At 40.1% G+C, this 20,185-nt stretch overlaps 2 protein-coding genes across 3 annotated transcripts in view; one reads left to right on the forward strand and one right to left on the reverse strand.

The window, feature by feature from the left end:
- The window catches only part of FRY (FRY microtubule binding protein), a 325,197-nt gene extending 321,549 nt beyond the window's left edge, over window positions 1-3,648 (forward strand). For both annotated transcript variants that reach the window (XM_036743232.1, XM_036743231.1), the window contains 2 exons: window positions 1,031-1,233; window positions 2,234-3,648. In XM_036743232.1, the coding sequence (XP_036599127.1) occupies window positions 1,031-1,233; window positions 2,234-2,492 (462 nt within the window). In that variant the 3' untranslated portion in view covers window positions 2,493-3,648. The remainder of the gene's footprint in view (window positions 1-1,030; window positions 1,234-2,233) is intronic.
- Window positions 3,649-9,310: 5,662 nt separating this feature from the next.
- On the reverse strand, window positions 9,311-16,260 carry ZAR1L (zygote arrest 1 like). Its single transcript, XM_036742879.1, has 4 exons — window positions 15,607-16,260; window positions 12,730-12,822; window positions 10,540-10,614; window positions 9,311-9,454 (listed from the first exon to the last, which is right to left on the reverse strand). Exons 1-4 carry the CDS (start codon window positions 16,255-16,257, stop codon window positions 9,311-9,313), a joined length of 963 nt encoding a protein of 320 aa, XP_036598774.1. The 5' UTR covers window positions 16,258-16,260.
- Between the last annotated feature and the right edge of the window lie 3,925 nt (window positions 16,261-20,185).

Consider the following 20,185-nt stretch of genomic DNA (forward strand, 5'->3'; position numbering starts at 1 on the left):
TCTGGGCTAAGTAGGCCAGGCTAAGCTTTGTTCTGCTCCCTAGCACGTGGCCTGTCTGATTGTAAAACAGGATTGGCTTCACCCAGAAACTAGAGGAAATGTTCCAAATCTGTAAAAAACCAATTCAAGTTTTATTTTAATGTAAATTAGTGGAAAGACACCCAATAGTTAAAGAAGGAAAATGCTCATTTTCCAGTTTCAAAAATGGAACTATAGAGAAGCAGGACACTTCCAAATCTTAATTTAAAAGAATTTTTTAAGTATCAGTAAATAGATATTTATAAAAGACCAGTAAAAGTCTCTTTTGACCATACTTTAATAGCATATAGGATCAAATTGTCCCAGTGGATGAAGAACATGTTACAAAACTTGAAATATAAAAGATGACATACTTTGTTAGAACAAATTTTCCTTTATAGAAATAGCCAATATCATCTTAAATCCTTATTTAAAAAAAAAACTTTTTATGTCTCTTTTGTGAAATATTCTCAAAATTGAATTACAAAGAAGTGTTCTTGTCTTGTTACACTTTTTAATCACTAAAAAGCAGCAAAGATTCTTTTGTCTGATTAACATCTCTTTGAGAGCCAGAGAACTGGGTCTGTCTCATCTAGGAGAAAAACCCCTGGTCACCTGTGTGATTTCTAAAATGCAATCCTAATTTGAGACTTTCCCTACTTTCCTTCATCTTTTATAGAAATATTGTAAATTTCTGTTGTGATACGGAAATAGTGGTAAAGAAAAGAAACATAAGAGGTTTTCTGGTTGTGTTCCTGCCTCCCCGGGAGGCAGTATGGACAAAGTAACAATAAACAAGTGGGAGGCAATGTTCAGTAACATCTGGCTCCGTCTACACAACACACTATAAAACGTCATTATGTCTTCTACATGTACACACAGTGCCATACAGTGTCACTTGTCACTTTGGGGTCACCAAGCTCCTTTTGCTTAACCGTATACAAGACATGCAAACACAAAAGTAAATGCCCTGTCTGCACCTAGTGTGGCCTCTTTTCTTTTTCTTTCACAGCTGCTGAATATGTCCAGAGAACTGAGTGACTTAAAGAAAAACCTGAAGGATGCAACAGCTGCCATTGCAATGGATCCTCTCTACATAGAGTCCACCTGGCCTGAGCCTACATTCAGTTCCACAGAAGCAGCCATCCAATCCATGCTAGAATGCCTGAAGAACAACGAGCTTGGCAAAGCATTACGGCAAATCAGGGAATGCAGGTAAGTCTTAGCCACATGTGCCTTATCTCTTTTACTGTCATTTGTAAAACATACATGCAGTTGTTGTGTGCTGCCTCATCCTCACCTAGGTGTTCCTGAGGGAACAATGAGGCATTTTGTTATTTGCTGTGGGGAAACTTTACCATTGCCCTGCCAAAAACAGCCCTGTTTTGTGGAAGGGGAATCTGGGACCCAGGCAAGACGCATAGGAAAATGTATAGAGTACTGGGTTTGGAGTCAAGGAGACCTGTATTCAGATCCTACTTCAGCCATTTACCTGTGTTACCCTGGGCAAATCACTTAACCTCTCTGGGCCTCAGTTTCTTTATCTATAAACTGAGGGGGTTACACTCAATGTCCAGTAAGATCCATTCCGGCTCTAAATCTTGGATTCTATGCCAGGTGGTACATTGCTTAGGGTCACACAGTTTAGAGGTGGCAGAGTCAGTTCTCAAACCCAACCCCAGGTCTCTTACTACTAGGTCTCACAGTTAGCCAGAAAAACAAACAGACCTTGATACTTAGAAATCGATATTGATGGTTTTGTGTTGGTCACTGAACAAACTCATCTTTGTTGTATGTATCATACCTAAAATGATGAAATGGTTGAAAACACACATCACGTAATTCAGTTAGAGGTTGGACTAGATGACCTCTGACATCCCTGCCAACTCTAAAACTTTATGATTCTTTAAAAGCTAATCATTCAGTTTCTTTTCTCCACCCCCAATATTTTATACCGTTTTGTCTTATATGTAGTATGGGCACAGTGACTAAATCTCTGTACCTAACTGGGTCAATGGGAGAATTTTTGCTTCCAGTCAGTGATGGGTTTCTTACCAAAAACATGGATGGATGGGTGGATGGGTGGGTGGATGGGTGGATGGGTGGATGGGTGGATGGGTGGATGGGTGGATGGATGGATGCATACAATGAATCAAGCCCTCCTGACTCTATGAGCAGTGTTGAGGAAACACTTATTGTGCTTCTCCCCCTGCAGGAGTTTATGGCCCAATGACATCTTTGGGAGCAGCTCCGATGATGAGGTCCAGACACTACTGAACATTTACTTCCGACATCAAACACTGGGACAGACCGGTACTTATGCACTAGTGGGATCCGATCAGAGCCTCACGGAAATCTGCACCAAGCTGATGGAGCTCAACCTAGAGATCCGAGACATGATTCGCAGGGCTCAGAGCTACCGAGTCCTCACAACTTTTCTCCCAGACTCCAGTGTTTCAGGCACAAGTCTCTGACAGGAGTCTTCCGTCCTCCATTGGTTCCAAGCTGGGAGTGCTGCCATGCTGGAGTGATGTCATCCAGTGTCTTTTCCGTCTTCAGAAGACTTGGTCAGGCTGTCCTCCCTCTTGTTACCTGTAGGACTTTTTCTACAAAGAGGTGGGCGGAACTTCCAATGTGTAGCAATACTGTCAGAACAAAGGTAGCCTAGAACATGCCAGATGGTCTCAAGTCTCCGTGCTGTGTTGCACAAACAAGTTAGCATTTCACTGAGCAACCACAACTCACTACTGAAGAGGTGACTTCCATTGCATACCAAAGCCGATGACACTGAACAATACCTTCCTTTCTAGAAACTTGTTTTAGATTGGCAAAAGTGCAATGTCCCCTTCACTAATTTTTTTTTTGTATCCTAAAACTTGTATATTGTTTCCCTATATTTTTCTTCTTTTCCTTTTCTGGGGGGAGGGGGGTGAAAAAGGGGCAGGCAGAATGAAGCTGGCCACTGGAAACTGTGAGACGGTTGGTCAAAAGCTGAGCGCCTGTGTATATGAAAACAAAGTGTAAATGGACTACAATTTAACGTACACTGTAATTTGAATACGATTACTGTATCTAAAATGAGCTGCTATGAAGTACATTTCTTAATGTTGCTAGGCTACTGTCTCTGAAGGTACTGGATTGCTTTGCAGAGGTCTGTTATTAGGACCCAAGTACCAGAAATGGTAGAGGTAGATTTTTTTTAAGGATCTTGGCTGCTTTTTCCTAGAGGGTTGCTTTTATGAACATATTTATACTTCAAAAAAAAAAAAGATGGTTGTTAATTTGAATTAACTTTGCCATTTTGTAGAACAAAGTTAAATACATCCACATTAACAGTCTAAATCCTCTAACCTGCCACGCATGCATATTTTAATTTAATATCCACTTGGATAACAGAAAATAGAACTATCAAGGTGAAGTGCAAGTCCTCACTTTAAGTTTCTTAGATGATATTTTATTTGTAATATATATATATAAACCCATTCTTATAAATTTCCCCCTCACACTTAATGCTGTCAAGTGTTAAAATGTAGGTGTGTAAACCTGTTGCACATCAGAAACACTTCTATTCAGATGTGATCTATGTAACTTATTCACTCTGTAAATACACTTGCAGGTTTTGTGAAGTAACTTGGGTTGATATTTTGTTCAGTGCGTCCATTGAACTAAAAGATAAAAGGCACATGATGGCAGTGCATTTTACTGCTGATGCATGAAGATAATTGTCTTTGACCTAAGTTTATCCTTCTGCCAGCGGCAGCAGTGACCTAGCTTGTTTCAGGAGCAAAACCACAAATATTGTACCTTCCACTAAGCACTAGCTCTGTATTCCCCCTAAGGAAAAGCAGAATTGTCAGAGTAAATTTCAAATTATCTCAATGTAACAATAAACCTTAGAAACTCATTAGAATGCAAATCAGAAATCAGGAAAACGTAGTTTCTAGAACAGGAGTCAGCAAAGTACTGCCCTAAATGCAGCCCTCACCTGTTTTTGTATGAACCCCTGTTAATAATGGCTTTTAGATTTTTTTAAATAAAGTATCATTTTATTTTGACAATGTAAAAATCATCCTTGGCTTGGCAGGCTCATAAGCAGTAAGCCAGACTTTGTCCTCTGGTATAGCTTGCTGACACCTATTCTAGAATAAATAGCAAAGACAAGAAGTCAGATTTTCGATTTTCTAATCCAGGTAATTGTAGATTATCTGCTGTTAGTAGATAGAGGGGGAAAGAGAAGAGCAGAAAGTACTATGGCATCGAAGACCTATAGTGATTTATATTTTTCTCTAGAATATATGATACGTTTCATTATGATGATATTTAAATTCTACTACCAAGCTCCACTCTGATGCCTCATCCTGGCATGGAGGATTAGGCCCTGTATTCTTAATGATCATGCCAGCAGACCCCCAACTCTAACAGATTCTACTATGCTAGAAAGAATAGAATGGAACTAGAATGTGGTCTGGTCTTAAGTAAAGAACAGCTCATTATCAGGGTATTGGTCCCTGCATGATGATTTTGGGGGTGGAGGAGCCATAAGCAGCTCATGAAAACTAGCTCATCTTCTAAAGCAGGGCTGTCCAAAATGTGGCCCATGGGCCGCATGCAGCCCACAGTGCAATTTATTAGGCCCACCTACAAGCATAGAAATTTATATAAATTTATATAAAGGGAGCCAAGCAACCACAGAGCTCTCACTAAAATGGAAAATCAAAATATATTGTCTTTTGTTTCAATAAAAACCTAAGGTTGGACAGCCCTGTTCTAAAGCATGGAGAGGCTGCAACAAAACCATGGATTCTTGAAGTATTAATTAATAATCAATATTAAAATTAGTTAGGGTTCCTTGTGTACATACTAGAGAAGTAGTCAGTGCTTAAGGGTGGGAATATGCCGAATGACCAAGAAATCTGGGCCTAGAAAGAAAAAAAAATGTAGATAAGTTTTTAAATAACACTTGAAAATAAATAGGAATTAATTTTTAAGCATTTCTTTGATGCCAAAGATCATAGTTGGGAACAGTTATTCTGTGATCAACATCTGAAAGCCAATTTGCCAAGGTTTGTATTGACTGATAAAAGTCATAAAATACAGTTACTTGTAGATTCATTTTTTTTTCTGCTCAGAATAGAAAAGACTGGCCAAGTATTTGCTTTTCTTTTTTTTTTTTTTTGCCATATCCTCTTACAGCCAGGAATCACAACTTGTAGTTTAAACTTCTAACTGTGGAAGACAGAAAAAAAAAAAGAACATCCCCACATATATCATATGACAGATAAGCTCATGTAGCTGACAACATTCCAGCTATCTTAAATTGTAAACAGCAGAAATTCTAGGGTTCCTTAAAGAGACAAAAAGAGCCTACAATCTTACAGTTCAAGGCAGTGGGGGGTCTCTAGGCTAACAATGCCCACTCAGCTTATCCTAGATAGCAGAAATGATGGCCCTACAAATCATCCCCAATCCCAAGCCTACACACACACACACACACACACACACGCACACACACACACACACACACACACACGCACACACACACACACGCACACACACACACACGCACACGCACTCTTATTTGAGGGTCTGCTATGTGCTCGGTATTGTGCTAACTACTTTGAGAGGTACAAAGTAACTGGTGCTATCCTAAAAAGAGGATGCCCTAGGAATCACCAGCCTGAGTCAAAAGACCCAAGTTGTGCTTCTGACTACCACTAAGGAAATAGGTAACTCCACACAAGGCATGTCTCGCTGTCCTCACTTGGAGTTGGACAAGATCATCTCTCAGGTCTCTTCCAGAGATCACATAAAACAAACACCTCTCCTATAAAGTCCCCCTTGAATGGAGAATGGAAGTTGACCAAGCTACTTTTCTTTAATGAGATAATCCCTTAAGAACTTCTGACACATTCAGCTCTGATTCTAGGCTACACACCACCTGGTTATTTGGGGATCTGATGCATAGAATGTAAGGATAGCTGACTAGGGCAGGCATACATGGGTTCCCTTACGTGAACCTTTCAGCTTGAAATATGAAAGATCTGGCAAATTGATGAATCAGCATTCTGGTTTATAAACCAATCTGCTAGGAGTTTAACTAACAGGAATCAGGCTCCCCAGAGCCTGGTGGGGAGAGGTGGGATAATAATACCAACTTTCTGAGCCTTCAGAGTTGTGAAGGTTTTCCTAAGGATCTTTTAGCTGTAATAGTGGTAAAGAAAAAAAATACCCCTTTTCCCCATGGGTTAATACTTCTGTTGCTTTAAGACTCTTCCCTGAGGCATCTTAATGAGTGCACCTCAAGTATTAAGTAAGAACAGAAAGAGAATGGGGCAGACCCAGATGCCCCCAGGACACATCACTCACTTTCGCTCTGTAAACTAGTGCTGAACTAGAGGCCTTCCTCTAGTAGAAAAGACTCGACTCTACCTCAGTCTAATAACACTCTAAAGTAAAGTAGAAAACACTGAGAAAAGTTAAAATTTTCGACTTTTCAGTTAGACTAAGTTATCTCTGCAGTAACTTCCAAAACCAGGATTACAAGTCATCCTTACTCTACAATTTTGGAGGGTAGATAACAGTAACAGCAAAAAGAACACCAGTAAGAAAGACAGCATTAAAGTGCTAAATTATATAATATACTGTAATTCCTATAGGGGAGCTTCAGGGAAGAAAAATCAGTGAGGGCTGGTGTAGTTAGGTGTGATTTTATAAAAGAATGAGATTAGAGATGGCCTTTGAAAGATGGATTACAATGGGAATGATATGACCAGAAGCAACAGAGGTGATAATGAACATGACCTCAAAGGAGTATACAAATATATCTGATTGGAGGTGGGGAAAAAGAAATGAGAGACTAGTCAGCCAGTGAACATTTATGGAGTGCCTATTATATGCCAGTCACTGTGCTAAGTGCTGGGGATACAAATAGGAAAACGAATGATAGCTCCTACACTCAAGGAGCTGACCATCTAAGGGGGTAAAGACAACACACATAACGAAGCTAGAGGGGGCAGGAGGGAGGAGGGGAGAGGTCCTGGCATGGGACACATCCAAAGGAGTGAAGTCCATGGGAAATGAAATTACTAAGAGATCACTAAAGTCCCTTTCCCCTAATAAGTATCAGAGAGGCAGGCAGAAAGAAAAAAAAGCATTTGTTAAGCACTTTACAAATATCTTGTTAATCCTACAACAAGCCTGGGAGATAGGTACTATTATTATCATCCCCATTTTACAGTTGAGGAAACTGAGGCAAACAGGTTAAATGACTTGCCCAGAGTCACAAAGCAATGGTATTGGAACTGAGGTCTCCCCAACTCCAGGCCCAAGGCTCTATCCATTATGCTACCTAGCTGCCTCTTAAACCCAAGTCCTAGCTTCTAGAGGCCATGCTGCTTCCAATTGAGTTCAAAGCTTAGAATGGTAGATTCGGGAATCATGAGCATAGATGATAATTAAAGGCACTAAGAATAATTTAACTCTAGCAAAAAGAAGAAAGGGTAGAGGCCCAAAGAGAGCTTAGAGGAACCCTTAGAATAGAAGAAAGGTATGTCACAACTGAAGCTAACAAACAGGTAAGGTCTAAGTCAACAAAAAATCTCATCTGCCTTCTAGGGATGGGTGTTGTATTTGCGGGGCACTGGATTCAATTGCTTCTCTTTTGTTCAATTTCTTACCTCCAGCAAGGTAAGGCAAAGTTTAAGAAGTTCAAGGAATCAACTACTGAGATGTTTTCTTTAATCAGGCACCCTCAGAGGCAAAGTCTCCACAAGGAAGGTAAGAGCAGAGAATTCAGAGTTCCTTATACTCACTTCAATAGGAAAATTACCTTGGCAGACTTGGTCAGAGATAAAATATAATTGAGGGATGGGGAAGGAAGAAAGGGGGGAGGAAGAGAGAGGGGGGAAGGAAGGAGGGAGGAAGGAAGGAAAATGAAGATTTAGGGGTTTTTTCCTCCACTGACATAGTTTTTAGGATAAATTATTAATAAGATTTGTGTTCAACTGCTTCCTGCTTATCCAAAGTCATAAAACTTTGTCAGGCTTCTACTTGGAGAAATATCAACCTGAGGTCCACTTACTACTAGGAAGCCTAATTAGGACTTGATGTGAAATGTTAAACATTCCGTATTGATTGTCTGAGTCCAACTTGATGTCATGCCAACTGTCATACTAACCTTCAACCTCACAGATGAAGAAAAACTAGAACATCATGAGATTAGAGCACAAGGCGGATCAATACAATCGTCAACAGACCTTATCTATCAACAGCCATTGCCACTCATGAGCTACTATGGTCCTCTCTTTAGTTTCCCCTGTCCCTCAAGGGAGTGGTACATTACTACATTAAACAAGCTAGTTAATATCGTCCTGTTGTGCCTATCCTAAGCTAAGCCCTACAGAAAAGAAACCTTAAATTCAGCATTCAAAAGCTTCAAGAGACACTAAACAGCTTAGCATTCAGCCATACTAACTGATACTACTTTGTGAAAGCAGAGGCCAGTGTCAGAACAGAATCAAAGGGTAGGACATTCACCTGTATAAGTGCAATCTGCTGCTTGGAAGTAGTCCTGGTCACAAGTTTAGAGCTGGCTTATCTGCATTTTTAGCCAACCCAGATGAACCAAAGCCATCCTTTAAAAAGGGCAAGTCCAATACCCACTTGGCAGAAACGAGAATGGTACAGTACATTAAATGAAAGGGCAGCCTACGTGTTCATTTCCTATTTCAGCCTACTCATGTATAGAGGCTCTTCTATTCTAAATCCGTTTTAACTGACCATAAGGTGAGTGGCTAAACTTTACTGTAGTCTACTCAGCTGCAGTAAGAGATCCATTATCCACTTTTCTAACAGGTATTTCTCTGCCTGCTCTTGCCACAATTCAGTCCTAAAACTTTTGCCTTTTATTTTTCAGCCTTCCACTAACAGGACAAAACAGAAAATTTGTCTCTGGCCTTAGTGGGAATACAAACACTATAGACTATGTATAGCCTGTCCCCACCCAACCAAAGTAGCCCTCAACACTATCGTGGATATAAAATAATATTGCCCATAGCCCTCTGCTTCGTTGTCTGTGTCCCACGATCACCACACTGAATGTGTCTTTGCCATGAATTTTATGAGTCAATTTCATTTTATTCTACTTATACTATTCAATTTTCATGCTACAAATTTTAGAAAAAGTACAAAAGCCTAATCCAGTTTCCAATGCCAGGTCAAAGCCAAGTGACAAAAGAACAGATGAAATGCAACAAAAGGATCCCCAGGACCCCATCAGCAGCCTCACTGCTCTTCAGACAATGTACTTAAAGCTGTAAATCCTACCACAGGAGAGCCTCTTGTCTTTGCAGCGGCAACAAAGTTCCTGTCGATGCGGCCTCTGTAGGTCAATGTGTCTTTTCTTTTGAGGACAGGAGCAACGAGAATTTGAGCAAGTCTTTAAGGAAAAAGAACATTTCCTTCAGTTTACAGGGAAAAAAAAACAACTAAAATGATTCCGAAATACCATCAGTGGAGTATTTGCCACATCTAATCGCCATCTTGCTTTTATTTCTTGAGCCAAAACTTGTGTTTATTCAAATCTCATACTTTTTGTGGGAAAGATATTCCGTAGGAGATGGTATCAAGAGGAAATAGACTTTGATGAGGGAAAAAATTGATCTTGAGTTTTCTAGAGACCTCTAATTAGGTAATTAGAGTAACTAGCATTTAGATAGTGTTTTAAGGTTTGCAAAGTACTTTACAAATACTACTTCATTTAATCTTCACCACAACCCTGAGATATAGGTGTTATTATTATCTCCGTTTTACAGGTAAGGAAGTTAAGGCAGACTGAGATCAAGTGACTTGCCCATGGTTACCCAGCTGGTAAGTGTCTGACGAATTTCAGTTCAGGTCTCCCTGACTCCAGACCCAGTGCTCTATCCACCACACCTAGCTGCCATGTTACCATCATTATACAAACATGCACAGAACACAAGAACAAGATTTCAGGATTCCTATTTCACTTAACACCAATCAGACTCATAGAAGTATTGGGGCTATAATTTATTTTGGGCTTCACATGTTGAAAAGAAGTAGACAACTTGGAACAGGATTTAGAGGAAAATCACAGAAAGGATGAGAAAACAAACCTATGTGCAACGAGACTTAGTGAAATTAGGACTTAATCCAAAAATACTAAGACAGTCCAGTGTGTGAAGGATAGTGCCTCACACATAGTAGGCACTTGATAAATGTTTTTTGGTTCATTTCAGGGATTTACCAACAACTCTGTGCTAGATCAGCCTGGTACAGAAGAGAAATGGAGGTGCTGTAGAATAAGGGACTTAAATTGAGAAGTCTCCTGAGAAGTGTTCAAGCATGAGACCAAGTCTAATGAAAATTATTTTTTAAACACCTTCTTCTGGAATGGTTTGGACTGATTATTTTGCACATTCAAAGAGACAAATTTAATTCTAGTCCTATGAATTTATTATTACATCTAAACTCCTGATCATGGTAAACAAAATTCTAGCTTACCTGGCACTGGATCCCTTCCACTCGATAAGGGTTAAAGCTCTTTCGGCACTTTCGACAGAGTTGTTTGAAATAAACCTGAAGAGAGATTTGGCATTTATACAAGTTTACATATCTCCATACCTCCATTCTTAATCCAGGTAAAATTGACCCAATTCTTATCTACAAAGGGCAAAAATGAAGGCAAACTTTAATTCAGTGTGTTGATATGCACCTAGATCTCAAGGTCAGGTTTAGACCCCTAGTAGTCTGCTCAAGCCTCAAACCAATCACTTTGCCTTCTTCCCTTTTCCTTCCTCCAGGAAAGCAAGCTTTTGGATGTAACACCATTACAATGGGGCACCTCATTCTCACTGCCCCATCTGGTGGCCTAACAGTGAAAATTTCTTTATTCCCTAATGGCATAAGAACAAAGTCCATCTGATCATGGATCATGGATCTAGAGCTGGAAGAGACCTTGGAGGACACAGAGCCCAACACCCTCATTTTATAGATGAAGAAACAGGCTCAGTGAGATTAAGTGATTTTTCCAAATCACAGGGAGTAAGCTTCGAAGGATTTGAATCCAGATCCTCTGACTCCAGAGACCATGCTTTTTCTACCGTACCAGAGGTAAAAATGGCAAAATATCATTAGGCTAATGAAATTAAGCATGAGACTGGCCATTGGCACAGATATGGTGTGCATATGTGTGTAGATATATATCTACACACATATGTGTATGTATATGCATATATATGTGCAAGTATGTATGTACATAAATTAGCATGTATGTATACATATGCATACTGTATACATATATTTATATGCATATACGCATGTACATATATATGCCTATACATACTTATATAACTATGACCAACACTACATAAGAAGGAAAAACAGGCAGCAAATTCATAAACTGTGGTCCTGTTTGCATTTTGGGTTGACTTTTTAAGGTTGGGTTTTATGTTTTTGTAGGGTAGGAAAGCATGCAATAACCTTGGTTCCCAGGTCCTAAATTCCAAAAAGGTTAAGGTCATTGTAACTGACATCCACATGATAAAGGATAGATGACTATTTGTGCGAATACCTCCAATGAGAGGGAAAACTACCAGACCTGAAACCAGTTATTTTACTTTTGGACAGTTCTGATTGTTAAGAAGTTTTTCTTGACATTCGAGCCTCATTTTGCCTCTTTCTAATTTCCACAAACAGAATAAATCTCACAATCCCTCTTCCACATGACAAGCCTAAGACAGCACATTTCCCCCAAATCATCTCTAGGCTGGGGTCCTTGATTCCTTCAATAGATCACACAGAACAGACTTGAGGCCCATTGCCATCCTGGTTGTCCTCATCTCCATGTTCTCTAGCTTATCAAATTCCTTCCTAAACTGTGGTGTTCAAAAAAGAACACAGTATTCCAGATGCCTTCTGACCATGGTGGAATACAGAGGGATGTTCTTTGAAGTCTAGGTCAGTGGTTTCATTAGTGTAGAGAATTACTCTAGAGAAATTTCCTCAAGATGTATCCCCTTAGCCAAGGATGGTCGGCAGGTCTTCTGATGACTTGTGAGAGTTGCCTGAGACACAGAGAAGTTAATTGACTTGCCCATGGCCACACAGCCAGAGATGGGACTCGGACTCAGTCTACCTGATTCTGAAGCAGATTCTTTATCTCCTAGTTCACATTACCTTTCAGGCAAAGGCATTACTTCGCCTCCTTACTTCTGGAGATTGTGCCTGCGCACGCAGCTCAACATTGCATTGGCTTTTTTTTTTTGGCTGCTACATCACACTGCTGACTAATGTTGAGTTTACAATGTTTTTAAACACACGAATCTTTTTTGGACAAATTGCAGTCTGATCATGCCCCCTTATGCTGTACTTGTGAAGTTAATTTTTTTTAATCTAACTGTAAGATTTTCCAACCATTCCTGTTGAATTTTATCTCATTAGTTCAGCCTGACTTTCCAGTCTGTCCCTGAACCCAGCACAGGTTTGATCTTTCCTTAGTATATCAAGTAACACTCAGAGCAGCAACACAGGAAAATACCCTGGCTCTTAGAGCATTTCCGTGTGGATGGAGTGTCAAGATACCAACCTTAGATGCATTTCTCTCTTCTAGCCCCTGGGGCCAATAGGCCAAGAAATATTTTCCCCTTAAGAGCTAGAAGAAAAATGTTTCTTCTAGTTAATGTTGTCACTTACCTTATTACTCCCAGAAATGCACCAGACATAAGCACTCTCCCACCTGGTCCTGCAGTCTTTACAGTGAAAGTAGCCATATTTCTGTTCCAAAAACTGCAATGAGGAAAGAAAAAAAAAAGCTTATGACTACCCTTAAGATACAACTATTTCCTCAGTTGTCCTTAGGATCTTGTAAAACTTAAGGGATAAACCAAAAGGAAAAACGTTCCCTCAACCTTTTGTCATTAGGCTCCACTGCTCCTAAACAGTGGGGTTCTCTGGGGTTTGGAAAGATGGCCCAGATTCTTTTAAGAACTCTAAGCATCAATGGCAAATCACTTTACCCCCTGGGCCTCAGTTTCCTTATCTGTAACTGAGTGAAGTTGAGCTAAATGATTTCTAAAGGTGCCTCCTTAGCTCTGGCATTCTATATTTCTGTAAGCATTACACATTATCTTTGAATATCAAGGAATTTCAGAGCCAGAAGGGACCTCAAAGGCCATCTGATATAACCCAGAACAGAAAAATCATCCCTTCTATGAAATCCCTAAACAGTCATCCAGCCTCTGCTTGAAGATCTCCAGTGACGGAGGAGCCAGCCCACCATTCCACTTTGGGACGGTCACAATTATTAGAAGTTATCTTTATAGAGAGAACAAAAATCTGCCTCTCTGCAACTTCCACCCATTGGACCTGGGTTTATCCCCTGTGGAGAAGAGAAAAAAAAAATCTCATACCTCTGCCATGTGACAATCCTTCATATGTTTAAAGCTAGTTCTCATTCTCTCTTCCAATATTCTCTATTAGAGAGTAAATAAACATTCATTTTCTTCAGCCATCCTGCGTTCCTCATCATTCTCATTCTAGTGGCCCTTCTTTGGACAGGTTTTGTCTTGTCAGTATCTCTCCTAAAATGAACCAGATGCTGCATTTCTCCTTTAAATTCCTAATCTATTGCTTTATCAGGCTAGAGCTGGTTGTTAAATTTTCTCTTTTAATACATTTTTATTGATTTCATTATATATTTCCCAATTACGGTTTAAAGATTTTTTTAATATTCATTTTTTTATTTTGAATTCTAAATTCTCTCCCTCTCCCTACTCCTCCCCATCCCTTGAGAAAGCAAGCAATATGACAGCTATTATACATGTGAAGTCATACAAAATATAATTCCACATTATCCATGTTGCAAAAGAAAACACACAAAAACAAGAATAATAAAGTTTTTTTAAGTATTCTTCAATCTGCACTCATCAGTTTTCTTTGGAGATGGATAGCATTTTTCATCATGGATCCTCTGGAATTGTCTTGGATCATTGTCTTGATCAGAGTAGCTAAGTCTTTCACAGCTGATCATCCTTACGATATTGCTGTTTCTGTATACAATGTTCTCTTAGTTCTGATCACTTCACCTTGCATCATTTCATATAAGATTTCCCAGGTTTTTGTGAAGTCCTCCTGCTTATCATTTCTTATAGCACAATAGTATTCCATCACTGATTGTTAAATTTTCAATGTGAGGATTTACACCTCGGAAATTGGCAGATGCTTAGTCACTTGCAAAATCAGTAACATCACTGGACTAAAAGGAGGTACTTCTGAACCATGTGACTATTAATTGTAAATACTTTGGGGGCCCAGATATTCAAAACATGCAGTAAGTCACTGTGGTCATCACTAATACTAATTGGGTTCAAGGCTTAGCTGGACTGGTTGTCCCTTGTGCCATAGTTGCCATATTTAAAAGCCTAGGATATGGAAGGACCTACATAAACTGATGCTGAGTGAAGTGAGCAGAACCAAGAGAACATTGTACACAGTAAGGGCAACACTGTGTGATGATCAACACTGATAGATTTAGTTCTCCTCAGCAATAAAATGATCTAAGACAATTCCAAAAGACTCATTACGGAAAATGCTATCCACGTCCAGAGAAAAAACTATGGAGTCTGAATGCAGATTGAAGCATACTATTTTCACTTGTTTGTTGTTTTTGTGGCTTTCCCCTTTTGTTCTGTTTCTTCTTTCACAACATGACTGATATGTAAATAGGTTTATGTGACTGTACATGTACAACCTACATCAGATTGCTTGCTGTCTTGGGAAAGGGAGAGGAGAGGGAGGGAAGAAAATATTGAAACTCAAAATCTTATTAAAAATGAATGTTGAAAACTATCTTTACATGTAATTGGAAAAAATAAAATACTCTTTACCAAGAGGGGAAAAAAAAAGCCTAAGATAGTCACACTACAACTTTTACAATGTGGACATGGGACTCCATGGAAAAAAAGGAAGCCTAAGACATCTCCTAAAATTTAACATCTTATCTAGCACAAGCAAGCCTTTTCACCCCACCTTCACCAAGGGCTTTTCCAGAGGAGTGAACTCAGCCCCTTACCCTGTCACACAGCTAGTGGGTGCTGGAACCAGGCAAGATGCGAACTCAGATTTATCTCTAGGCTCCAAACTAGTGCTTACCTGACTATAGCAGGGACCTCTCCACATAAGAATTTAAAGCCAAAGGCTAACTTGAACTTGTAACTAGTCTTATAGGATCATAATAGAATAGATTTAGAAATTAAAGAGACCTTAGAGGTCATGTAGCAACACACACACACACACACACACACACACACACACACACACACTCTCACTTTCCAGGACACTGAGGCCCAGAGAGTTGAAATGATTTGCTGTCACCCTCCTGGGAGAAAAGATGGTTTCTATTAGTGAATGAAGACGAAATTATTAGCCTCTCTTTCCTTCCTTCAAACAAAAGGTAAGTTTACTCACAGTTTTTCACAGACCATTGGAAATTGCACATGGATGGAGCTGGTGCAATTGGAATCGGTAGCAAATAAGTTGGGGGGGGGGATAATTAGCAAAGGTGGGGCTCACCTGGAAAGTGGGCTTCTTGGGAAGAGCGGCTCCCTCCTTCTGATGCTCTACTTCCCCATCTTGGGTCTCCTGCCGCGGGGCAGCAATCAATTCATCCCTCTCCTCCCCGGACTTCTCTTCCAGCTGCGACGGCAGTTTCTCCGTCTCCCTGGTCCCTTCTGGCTCTGGCAAAAAGGGCTGCTGAGGTGTGGACTCCACCAACTCTGAGGACGCTTTTCCTTTCCCCTGGCCCTCTTGTTTGCTAAGGTGGATCAAGAACCCCCGACCGAGCACTGGGGAATAAAAGCCTCGTGTGGAGAGGCCAGAGGGGCTGCTGCCTTCGCCGGGGGCGCTGCTGTACAGGGTCTGCGGCCCTAGCGAGCATTGAATGAACTTATCCACCCGCGGATTCACCTGCACCCCTACGTCTTTGGTATTTGCTTTGCACAGCCTCAGGCTGATGTTGGGGTTTACCTGAGACAGAATGGCCTTGAGCTGTGACGTCTTGTAAGTGTCCAAGTAGTCGCCGGGGTTGGCAGGTACGTGCCCGGGGCCCACCAAAAAGGCGGATGGCCCGAGATGCTTCTGCTTGGGAAGGTCAGTCGTGCCCATGGCCAGTGGGTTTCCATACCCCTGATACAAGCTATAGGGGAAACAAACGAATCTCTCCATGCCTCCACTCCCTCTCTGGGCAGCACATCCAAAGCCTAGGGCTATTTTCTTTTGTTTTCAGTGCTTCCACACCTCCTACCACATCCAAACCTTCCTTCTTCTAATCGCGTCTTCCCAATCTACCATCAGCTTCTCCATTTATCTCAAGGTTATGTCAGGAGCTGCTGCCCATTACCCCTGATTGAAAGAGGAAACTAGGACGTGCCTACTGTGCTAATTGCCACCTGGTTCTCCACCACTCAACAGCATTCATCCTGTCCCCTTCCAGATTAGCCCAGATTTTACTTCCACCACCATCTTGCCCCACCCCATTCCTGTAAATTACCCATTTGGGTGCCTCCATGCCCAACCACTGCTCTCTTGTCTTACACCATTTGATCTATGGATCAGGATAATTGTGTCAGTGTAACTTGCCTTTATATTTTAGCCATTCCAACACTCATCATTTTGTTAGCACAGACAAATTTGTTTTCATGAACTCTGAGGACATAGTTGTATCTGTACCCAGACTTGATACATAATCCATGCTATGTATACAAGTTCATAGTACAAATACATAGACATACTTGATAACAAATAATTGTCCAGTTCAGCAAGTATTGACTATCCCCTACAGCTTAGCAATTCCTTGGATGGGGAGGGTGGTAGATATAATAAAATTATGGGAGGCAGTCCCAATCTTCAGAAAATGAGACATACAGGCAGCTAGGTAGCAGTGGCTAGAGCGCTAGGCATGAAGTCAGATATCTGTGTGACCCTGGGCAAATCACTTAACTTCTCTCAGTCTCGGTTTCCTAATCTGTAAAATTGGGATAATAAAAACACCCATCTCCCAGAGTTTCATCAAATGAGATAATATACGGAGTGCTTTGCACACCTTAAAACACTGTATAGATATTAGCTATTGTTATAATTAAGTTAGAAAGATTCATATACATGAAATAACTAAATAACTCTACTTTAGTATTTCAAAGATCCATTACCTCTGACGTGGATACTACCTCAGACTGGTCAGTCAACAAACATTTGTTAAGCACCAACTACATGCTAAGTGTTGAGCTAAGTATCATGGATATGAAGAAAGGCCAAAAAACTAAAACTAAAACTACAGTTCTTGCTCTCAAAGACTTCATAGTCTAGTGAAGGATACAACATATGAGGTGTTGTATACAAACAAAATGTGTACAGGATAAATTGAGGATAATCTCAGACGGAAGGCACTAAGATTAAGGAGGTCTAGAAAGGGCCTCTTGGAGAAGATGGAATTCTACTTGAGACTTGGAGGATGCCAGGGAAGCCAGTGGGCAGAGGTAAGGAGGGAGAATGTTCCAGGCATGGGGACAGCCAATGTCCATCATCTTAAATAGCCGCCCCTCAAAGACTCCATAAATAGTCTTTGACAGTTGTTGTGGTGAAAAAGTTCATCATCCTGTGACCAATCTGGCCATGAGTTTTTTCCAAATTCAGCTAGGCTGGTACTCAAGAAACAGCCAGACCATTTGGTGCCAGCCTAGTACTTGACTTTCAATTTGTTAGGATCTGCCAGAACTGGACTCCATTAGCCTAGGTTTCTAGGCCACAGGTTCTTCAAGAACTCCATGCCAGTGCCAGAACAAAGCAGGACTCTGACTGCAAGAAAGTAAATGATCCAAGTGTTTATTGTAGGTAAGGGTAAAGACATATAATACATTTCCACCCACCTCATCCTAGTCAACCCAACATTTGTTAAATGCGTACCCCTACGCTAGAACTAGAGAAAACAAAGAGGTTGTATGGTCCCTATCATAATGGAGACCACAATCTGTTGGGGAAATATGACACATTTCAAATAACAGTAATACAAAATGTTATGTAGTAAGTACATAAGAGAGGTTCAACTATGCATGACTGAGGAAGAAAAGATGAGTACTAAAATTGTGGGGATCAGCTTGTTCCCTATGAAAAAGGGAGAAAGAAGAAGAGTCAAAGAAGAGGGAGGGTAGGTTCAGAGAGGGATTCGTATAAGCAAAACAAATTTTAGTCACAGCAGATGGATCAAGAAAAGAAAAAGAAAGGAAGAAAGGACGGAAGAAACAGAACTTAGAATTTGAGTCTGGGTGAGGGAAAGAGAAAAAGAGCAGGGGAACAGAAGAATGTTATATCAAGCACAGATTGATAGTGATGAGCACATTCCACTCTTACCACCTTTTTCTTTGTAAAGAGGAGGTAAGAAACAAGAAGAAAACTTTTAGAATAGGATGAAAGGAAATACGCAACTATCATAAGTGTGAATGTTATTTGGATGAACTCACTATAAAACAAAAAAAAAAGATAAGAAAATGAATTACAAAGCAGAACACACCAATATATTTTTTATTTTTATTTTTTTATTTTTTTGTTTACATTTTTAATTTAATTTATTTAATATATTTAGTTTTCAGCATTGATTTTCACAAGAGTTTGAATTACAAATTTTCTCCCCATTTCTACCCTCCCCCCCACTCCAAGATGGTGTATATTCTGATTGCCCCATTCCCCAGTCAGCCCTCCCTTCTGTCACCCCACTCCCCTCCCATCCCCCTTTCCCTTCTTCTCTTGTAGGGCAAGATAAATTTCTGTGCCCCATTGCCTGTGTATCTTATTTCCTAGCTGCATGCAAAAACTTTTTTTTGTTTGTTTTTGAACATCTGTTTTTAAAACTTTGAGTTCCAAATTCTCTCCCCTCTTCCCTCCCCACTCACCCTCCCTAAGAAGACAAGCAATTCAACATAGGCCACATGCATATCATTATGTAAAACCCTTCCACAATACTCATGTTGTGAAAGACTAAATATATTTTGCTCCTTCCTAACCTATCTCCCTTTATTGAATTTTCTCCCTTGACCCTGTCCCATTTCGAAAGTATTTGTTTTTAATTACCTCCTCCCCCTGTCTGCCCTCCCTTCTGTCATTCCCCCTTTTTCATCTTCTTCCTCCTTCTTTCCTGTGGGATAAGATACCCTATTGAGTGTGTATGGTATTCCCTCCTCAGGTCAAATCCACTGAGAGTAAGATTCACTCATTCTGCCTCACCTGCCCCCTCTTCCTTCCTACAGAACTACTTTTTCTTGCCACTTTTATTCGAGATAATTTACCCTATTCTATTTCTCCCTTTCTCCCTCTCTCAATATATTCCTCTCTCATCCCTTAATTTGATTTTTTTTAGATATCATCCTTTCATATTCAACTCACCCTGTGCCCTCTGTCTATATATATACATACAAGTATATATATGTGTGTGTGTGTGTGTGTGTGTGTGTGTGTGTATGTATATATGTATATTCCCTTCAGCTACCCTAATACTGAGATCTCATGAATCATACTCATCATCTTTCTAGGTAGGAATGTAAACAAAACTGTTCAACTTTAGTAAGTCCCTTGTGATTTCCCTTTCTTGTTTACCTTTTCATTCTTCTCTTGATTCTTGTGTTTGAAAGTCAAATTTTCTATTCAGCTCTGGTCTTTTCACTGAGAAAGCTTGAAAGTCCTCTATTTTGTTGAAAATCCATATTTTGCCTTGGAGCATGATACTCAGTTTTGCTGGGTAGGTGATTTTTGGTTTTAATCCTAGCTCCATTGACCTCTGGAATGTCGTATTCCAAGCCTTTCGATCCCTTAACATAGAAGCTGCTAGATCTTGTGTTATCCTGATTGTGTTTCCACAATACTCAAATTGTTTCTTTCTGGCTGCTTGCAGTATTTTCTCCTTGATCTGGGAGCTCTAGAATTTGGCAACAATATTTCTAGGATTTTCTTTTTGGGATCTTTTTGAGGAGGAGATCAGTGGATTCTTTCAATTTCTATTTTACCCTCTGTCTCTAGAATATCAGGGCAATTTTCCTTGATAAGTTCTTGAAAGATGATGTCTAGGGCTCTTTTTTTGATCATGGTTTTCAGGTAGTCCAATAAT

The sequence above is a fragment of the Trichosurus vulpecula genome, chromosome 2, assembly GCF_011100635.1.
Source record: "Trichosurus vulpecula isolate mTriVul1 chromosome 2, mTriVul1.pri, whole genome shotgun sequence".
Lineage (NCBI taxonomy): Eukaryota > Metazoa > Chordata > Mammalia > Diprotodontia > Phalangeridae > Trichosurus > Trichosurus vulpecula.